The sequence below is a fragment of the Suricata suricatta genome, chromosome 5, assembly GCF_006229205.1.
Source record: "Suricata suricatta isolate VVHF042 chromosome 5, meerkat_22Aug2017_6uvM2_HiC, whole genome shotgun sequence".
NCBI classification, from domain to species: domain Eukaryota; kingdom Metazoa; phylum Chordata; class Mammalia; order Carnivora; family Herpestidae; genus Suricata; species Suricata suricatta.
In genome coordinates this window covers 102,100,513-102,109,176 of record NC_043704.1, presented here as the reverse complement: position 1 = coordinate 102,109,176, position 8,664 = coordinate 102,100,513, and the positions used below count along the sequence as shown (strand labels likewise).

Sequence of the window (8,664 nt, the reverse complement as noted above, 5' to 3'; positions counted from 1 at the left end):
GGTGAAAAAAATTGGAGGAAAATTAATGGAACCTCAGGGATATGTAGGACACTATAAAACAGTGTAAGATACAAGCTACTCAAATGCCAGAAAGGGACAAGAAGAGTGGAGCAGAAGAATATTTGAAGAAATAATGGCCACAGATTCTCAAATATGAAAAACATCAATATATAGAACCAGGAAATCATCAAACCACAGGGAAGCTAAATATGAAGAAAGCACACCCCATAAAGAATTATCTGATGCAAAGTGTCAATAGTGCCACGGTCAAGAAGTCCTGCTCTAAAACAATCTATTTAAAAATAATTTTAAAAAGCAAAGAGAAATAGCTAAGAAGACATTTGAGGAAATTATATGGAATATTTGTGCTTAGTTCACTCAAAAAGGGAGGGAAGGAGCCACAAAGGTGCAAAATGGAAAGTAAATAACAAAATGGTATACTTAAACCCAATCATTTCCATAATTATGTTAAACGTAAACGGACTACGCACTCCCTAATGGGGCAAGTCTTTTTTTTTTTTTTCTTTAACGTTGCTGAGACAACTGGGTATTTGTATGGGAAAAAATGAACTTCAAACCCTTTCTCACTCTGATTAAAAATTTAAATTGGAGATGGATCATAGACCTAAATCTAAAACTTAAAATTCATAAAACTAGGAGAAAATATAAGAAAAAAAAAATCTCCCTCACCTTGGTCTAGGTAAAGATTTCTTGGTTGGGGCACCAAAAGCATGAGCCATAAAAGGAAAAATGTGTGGGAATATACAATGATAGACTTTTGAGAACGATTTGTCATTTTGTAATAAAGTTGTGTGTGTGTATATTATACACATATATACATATATACACACACATACATAGACCCAAAGTCCCAGCAATTCCATTTGTATGCATTTACACAAGAGAAAAGAAAACAAATAACCCCCACAAATAAACCATTACAAGGATCTTAATGGCAGTCTTATTCATTAGTCCCAAACTGGAAACAACCCAAATGGAGAAAGAAATTGTTGTTTACTCATATGACAGAAAAATCCTCAACAATAAGAAGAATATACTGACAAATTTGTGGTCTGGAACCATAAACCTCCTGCCCCCCATCAAGACCTTTTGACTCCAGATATCAACGCTGTACCCTCCTGGCCTCTATCCAGCCTGCCGGGTAAGGAGGCCAGTCTGGGGTTGGCTTCCATGGGAATCATTGTTGTGTCCTGCAAGGTCTATAGAGTGTCAGGCCTACCAGTCTGGCCCTAGACCAGCCATGGAAAAAGGGCACTGGTCCCAGCTAAGGGTCTATTTGAATGTGGACAGTTTCTCTGTTTCTGTAAGCTACTGCCCTTCCATGAGCCCTAGACTTCAGCTCTGAAGCTCTGGCCAGAGATCACAATCTCAGGCTCGCTGAGGGTCCACCAAGAGTCCAATGTGGACTATGGGCTTTGGGTGATAAGGATGTGTCAGCCACTGTAATAAATGCACCGCGCTGGTGAGCAGTGTTTTAGTAGTAAAGGCTGGGGGGGGGGGGAGGGACAAGGAAGCACATGGGAAGTTGTTGTCCTTTCCTCTCAATTTTGCTGTCAATTGAAAACTGCCCTAAAACATGAAATCTAATTTTAAGAGAAAAAAACACAGCTAATAAAATTCCCCAGATTTGTATCTCCTTCATTGGAGATAATGCTCAGATTAGCTTAAGTTGTTTAGCCCTCATTCTAAATTTTTTGAGAGAGACTGCCGTTCTCCTGATAGTGTCAAGTAGACCAGTGGACTGTCTCCATGGTGCTGGGATCTTAAGATGGGGGATTCCTCATGGCTTGGGTCACACTGCACTACACCTGACTTTCGATAACCCGAGTTTCAGTAACAAAAGTGAGGTTACTGGGGCGCCTGGGTGGCTCAGTCGGTTAAGCCTCTGATTTCAACTCAGGTCAGATTTCACCTTCGTGGGTTCAAGCCCCACGTCAGGCTCTGTGCTGACAGCTAGCTCAGAGCCTGGAGCCTGCTTCCAGTTCTGTGTCTCCTTCTCTCTCTGCCCCTCCCCCTCTCATGCTCTGTCTCTCTCTGTATCAAAAATAAATAAAACATTAAAAAAAAAAGTGAGGTTACTTTCCTACTATTCATTGAGCTAAGAGATAGGGTTAATTATCACTTGACCTTTGAATAGCAAATAAATCAATATATATAGGTATTCGACTGTCCTGAAACCTTGAGACACTTCATTTGGAATAAAGTAATGACAATGGCCTTGAGGCAGGAAGAACAGGTAAGACCTGTGTCTCACTGGTCATTTAGTTGTGAACTTACCACAAGCCAGAGATTTTCCAGCTTCTCATTTATGAAGAGAACATAGTGAGTGTTGTTACCAGCAGGCCCTGAAACTACTTTGTGCCAAGTTCATAAAACAAACCTTCTCTGATATGATGGTAGTCAGGGAGTAGACCTTAAAAGGCAAACGAATGTGGTCCTGGCCTCTCTTCTCATCCAGATAAGAAGTCATGATCCCACTGGTGAGAGATGTACAGACTATTTGGGGCTACAACCCTTGGCTTCTTGGTCTTCTGTCTCTCCTCCTGGCAGAGGGAACCAAGACACGGCTGCCTTAAGTGGAAGGTAGGCACCGCCAGGCAAAGAGAAGGCATTTCCTCTTTGCTCCACTCTCCATTGAGCAGTGAGGGCTGCTCACAGGCAGGGCACCATTCTCCAGCAGGATCTATCCCACACCCTCAAAGCTCCAGGCCACGGAGCCGAGGAGAGTTCGATTGATCTCCCCACTCACCCTGGGCACAACCTGTTCTGAGCAGGGATACTGTTCTTGTGGCCCCACAGTCAGGATGAGGAACAGACTACTGGCTTCACCACTACAAAAGTTCCAGAGGTAAGTGATCTCAGGGTTGACCGGCATATCACCTCAGCCCACTTCTCTGACATTTAGGCTTCTCACTTCTTGGGATCAACACGGAAGCTGCAGATCCCAGCACTGTAGACAAAATCTGACCAAAGAAAAAGAACCTTTCTCCTTTGTTTCCTTTGTTTTTTAATTAGGGAGCAAACCTCCCAGAAGCACACCAGCAGATGTCCCCTCGGGTCCCACTGACTGGGACTGGTTTGCACAGTGTGGCCTCTGTGGTGGGGACAGCATTTGCCTGCACGGGAGAAGGCGGGAAGGCAGGAAGGCAGGAAGGTGGGCTGGTGGCCCAGCAGCGGCACAGTATTTGATCTCTGTCCCCCACTAGCCTTTTCCCATGACAGTTTCTGACCCTGCTTTTTACCTTTACCTAAATTTATCAATGTATTTGTTAAAACGTTTATAAAAGTAATTTGTCCTTGTTGTTGAAATTGAAGTAATAAAAGGTACTTTAAACAGGAAAGTCATTGAGAGGCACTTCCTGTTCACATTTTGGTATGAGCTCATCCTGCCTGTTTCTCTATGGTTTCTACATCTGCAGCAAGGGGGAAGCGTGACATTTAAAATAATCACTGCAGCTGCTGCAAACTTGCAAGAGAATGCCGTAATTTATCTTGAGGGAAGTTGATTTCTTTCTATCTGGGAAATTTCTCAAATGGATTTCCTTAATGGAGAAATGTTAAGTCACTCGCAGCTCCACTCTGTCTCCTACATGGTCTACAAGGCAACAGTAAAACACAACGACGGCTGAATTAAAAGACATTTTGTAAATTATTTGTTGGTGACCTGAAACAGGCATGAGGGCTTGCCATTCTGGGAACAGGGCCAGATGTCCGGGGAGAAGGCTTGGCCTGGGGCCTGGGGCAGGTCTGTCACAGCTGCCATAACAAAGTACCGCAGACTGGGGGGCTTATAAACAACAGAAAGGTGTTTGTCACAGTTGTGGAGGCTGCAAGTCTCAGATTAGGGGGTCGGATTCTGGTGAGGCCGCCTTAGGGTTACAGACTACCAATTTGTTTTATCCTCATATGGTGGAAAAAGGGACACCAACTCTCTGACCTCTTCTTCTAAGGGCACTAATTGCATTAATGAAGACTTGAGCCCCCTGACCTTCCAAAGGCCCCACTTCCTATTATAATCACAATGGGGATTAGAGTTCAACATAGGGACACAGTCACAACAGAGGGTCAAAGCTGATGGGGAATTTCCTTGAGGAGAGATGTTTTAACTATGTAAGATGACTATAAAACTTAATAAACGAAAGCAACATTTAGGATTTCTCATGGTTCTGTGGGTTGAAGAGGATTAGTTGGGAGTCCTCGTTTGGGGTCTTAGACAGTGGGGGCTGGAGTTGCCTGAAGGCTCCACATATCTGGTACTTAAGCTGGCTTGGTGGGAGCATGGGACCTGGCCAGGTATTGCTTCTTTCTCCCTATGGCTTTGCACATGGCTATCTTGGCTTTTCTGTGTGCTGGGCTCAGAGTAGTTGGACTTCTTACGGAAGCATCCATTGCAAAAGACCACGGCAAAAGCTGTAAGGCTTTTTTTTGACCTAGTCACAGAGGACATGCAGCATCTCTTCTGCCATGTTCAGGTGGTCTAAAATTACTTCTCTAACCAGCACAAAATGTGGTACTCCATGGCAAACCTGAAATACTATTTTAGAAGTCCAAATGCAGTGTCTCAACAATAACACAAAAATACCTAATAGTCATATAGCATTTACCGTGTGTCAAAAACCCTGTGAGGTAAGTCGTTTCTTCTCTTTCTGTAGGTAAAGAAACTGAGGCACAAAAAAGGTAAAGTGACTTGCCAGCGGCCACAGAGCTAGTAATCAGAGAAGCTTTAATTGAAACCCAGGCAACCTGGCTCAGGCTTCCTAAATAGGAGGATCCAGGGTGCCTGGGTGGTTCAGTCAGTTAAGTATCTGACTTCAGCTCAGGCTCTGATCTCACGGTTTGTGGGTTTGAGCCCTGCTTTGGGCTCTGTGGTGACAGCTCTGAGCCTGGAGTCTGCTTTGGATTCTGTGTCCTTCTCTGTACCTCCCCTGCTCACACTCTGTCTCTGTCTCTCTCTCCCTCTGTCAAAAGTAAATAAATATTAAAAAAAAAAAAAAAAGAGAGAGAGAGAGAGAGAGAGAGAGAGACTACATTTTAGTGTTCCCGGCACTGGGGTCTGAAACTTAAAACAAATATACTCCCTATTGCAGGTGACCTGAGGGTTGCAAAATTTTGCTGTATTCTTTTCTCCTGGGTAATTGACACCTTATCACTGAACTTGTAAAATAACTAGAAGCCTATAACGTAAAGACTCAGGTTGTATTTGGAACTTTCTCACTGATCTTGGTTCTCATCCCCTTCGGGAAACCTGAAATTGACATTCTTGCCTCCTACACAGCCCAAGGCATTTCCATCCACAGCACTCTGACCATATGCATGGAGGATATGTTTAGTTTGAAATGCATGTGCAGCAAACTTAGTATATGTCATCAGGGACCCCAGTCTTCTCTTGCTGGCAATAGGATCTTGTCATACTGCTGGGGACAGCACTTGTCCACCCGGGAGTTACTACTCTGTGCTCCATTCACCTCCCCACTGTATCTTACTCTGTAGTCTGTCCACCTACCTTCCCCAAGATGCCTAGTGGCTCCACATTTCCTTAAATCCATTGGAGACTATAGACTGGCACCTCAAAGTTTCTCCCACTCCTGAGTCAAGGGTAATCCTTTCTGGAGATTTCTGCATTTCCATTGAGGAATGTGCTCTAACCAAACTCGAGGCTACCAAGGGAGGACAGTGTAGCTAGGCCTGGAATATTCTAGTACTGGATTGACAATGACCTTGGACAAGTTACATGCCCTCATATCAAGGAAAAGAGTTCCCAAATTTCTTCTTGGCAAAGATCCCTTTGCCCTCGATGAACCATCATCCGTGACTCTGCACGTACTAAATTAGAACAGTTTCTCCAGTTTACTAATCAAAGAAAAAATATCCCCCAAATTAAGCTTCTGTTTAGCATAAGCTAATCATGGCTATTGTCTTAGCTTATTAAATTTTAGCAAGTGGAAACATTTTCCTTAACTTGGGCAACCTTATTTTAGGTGAAGGTATAGAATCCTCTCAGCTTTTGGGATTCTGAAAATTGTGTAGACTCCGTTAATTAAAACCCCCTGGTTGTGCTGACAATACCAGGACTCAAAGACTAAATCGAAGTTTTGTGCCTCCATCACTTACCTTAAATACAAAGTAATGATATTTATCCTTGTGGGGCCCTCCTTTGTTCTTACAAGCCCCATGAGATGGCCCTTCCTTCTGTGAAGGGACTGCCCACTAGAATCTCCCCTTGGCTTTCAGGGCTTTGCGAACTTGCACCCGTGACCAACACCACCGTGTGCCATCTATTTTGATGGGCTTCTTGAAGGTTTGCTCCCATAGTAACCACACTGGGACAATCAAAGAGTTGATGGAGAGTGTAGGGGATCCCAATTAGAGTTAGTCTTCAGATCACACAAAACCCAAAGAAGTCGGCGTAACATAAAGATTAATTCCCAGTGGATTAAAAGATAGAATAACATCAAAGATGGCAGGATGGACCTGCTACATAGTCACCCTACCCTAGTGAAGTCTGGCCCCCTCCAACATCTCTCTCTCTCCCTCCAGCCTGCAATAACTGCCTACTAGACTCAAAGAGAAGGTTGTCCCCAACCTAGTGATCAGAAATACTATTGTTATAAACAGCTCGGCTCTGGCTGCCCTGCATGTGGTGAGTTGCTAGGAACACAATGCCCAGCACATTTAGGATGGAGCTAGGGAAAGATTAACAGGGGTGAAAGGGTAGCCCTCTCAGGAGAGAGATCAAAGCACCAGCAGCCAGTGAGCCAGAAAACTTCTGGTCCACTCAGGCCAGCCTCAGAACTGCAGATCCTTAGCCTCCCACCTGCTTCACACACTATGTATGGTGGATATTACTGCACCCAACTATTCACCCCCATTCTCTAGAACAACACATTCCTGCCTGCCGCCACATGACTTTCCCGATTTCCTATGAGAATACACTATCCGCCTGCCGCTGACACTGGACTTGGCGTGGAATTTCCTTTGGTCAGTGGATGTCAGTGTGTTTTGCCAGCTCTTTTTTCCTTCCTTCTGTAAGAATGGCATGTTCCAGACAGGGTGTGCCCTGCAGTGGACATTGTGAGATGAGAAGATACAGGCAGCAGGTCATGGCCAATGTCTGCAACCAGTGACATGCAATGTGGATGGGGGAAAACGTCTGCTGTCAGCATGAGATTTGAGAGTTGCTCTTGCAGCCCAATCTGGCCAACGCTAATGTTAAGGGTCACAAACTCCATGCTATGGGCAAGCAAAGTAAATGAGTGAGGCAGAGTATGTAAGGCCATGGACATGGTGGGGCTATGGCAGATGGAAGAGAATCAGCTCAAGGTTAGTCTCTAGAACTAAACTTTGCTATGAGTTAAAATAAAAAATGCTGTTTATTTGGTTAAACATCAAAGGCCAAAATTTTAACACAGCGGACTGATATTTACTACTTGAAAGTTTAGACTATTAAGAAACATGTAGATAAAAACAAACATAATGACCCAATTTCTTGTTTTTCATAACCATTTAGCTATTTAGAGATCTTTTAGGCCCCAATCTCTAGTTGAAAAGAAACAATCTTCTGAAATTTGGCAACTATTCATTTTGCTTGTGATTTGTTTTGTTTTTAAAGGATATTATTTATTTTAAAAGTTCTCTCAAGAAATTCTTTGACGTAGCTTCTCCGACATCAATATAAACTTCTGCAAAACCAATCTAATCATACCGCAAAAGTAACCACGATCGGTCTTAAAGAAAGTGACTCCTTATGAATGGGGATTAGCAAGGACATAGATTGATTCCATAGAAGAGTTCATTTAATAGATCTTATTGTAACTGATATCAGGTTTGAGCTAAGGAAACGGAAACAACTGTTCTATAGAGAATCACAAATTATAACATATCTAATTGAAACTAAGCCTTTCTTACTGGAGAATTATAACTATTTCAGTATTACTACTGCTGACTATACATTTATATTTTCTGCCAATGGATTTTATCTTTTGCCCACATGTCATCCAGAAAAAAGGAATCACTTGTCCCATATTGGCCTCAATGGGAAAATGCACAATCCCCAACATCTGGGGCCAGGGAGTCTTCCTCTTTGACTTACAAGTAGGTCAGAGATGACCAACATCACCACTCCTATGAAGAAATGTGTTTCCACATAAACAAGGAATTCAGATATGATCTTAGATGATATTTTAGGGCTTTCCTTTTGATGTGATACTAGTAACAACAGCAGCAGCATTGTTTTTTCTCTTTTCCATCTTTGTCCTCAAATTGATTGTTAATGAGAACACACATGGAGCAGGTTAATAATAATACTCATAATATTCTGGACATCAGGGTCTTTCTTTTCTTTTTTGCTTTCTGAGTCCTTTCCAAAAGGAAACATGCTCCCTGGCATTCTAAATTATTCCCAATTTCCAGGTGGAAAAATGAGATAGATGGAGTGACATAAAACCACTGGGGATTGTAGTTTTAAACACAAGACCAAAATTCAGATCTTTTTGCTTTAATTCTTCTCTGTATTACCACAGTAAAATATTTATTGAAGTCCAAGAGATTACTGATATGCAATAAGGACCAATGACTTTACATTAATGGAGCTATGAAATAATAAACTCATCAGTGAAGAAACTGGGAAAAAGTTCAAATGGAAAA

At 42.6% G+C, this 8,664-nt stretch overlaps 1 protein-coding gene across 1 annotated transcript in view; it reads left to right on the top strand.

Moving 5' to 3' along the window:
• Window positions 1–2,233: 2,233 nt before the first annotated feature.
• B3GALNT1 (beta-1,3-N-acetylgalactosaminyltransferase 1 (globoside blood group)) overlaps window positions 2,234–8,664 on the top strand; it is a 7,755-nt gene continuing 1,324 nt past the window's right edge. Inside the window, exons 1-2 of the mRNA XM_029938750.1 lie at window positions 2,234–2,257; window positions 3,037–3,202. Of these exons, the coding sequence (XP_029794610.1) occupies window positions 2,234–2,257; window positions 3,037–3,202 (190 nt within the window). The remainder of the gene's footprint in view (window positions 2,258–3,036; window positions 3,203–8,664) is intronic.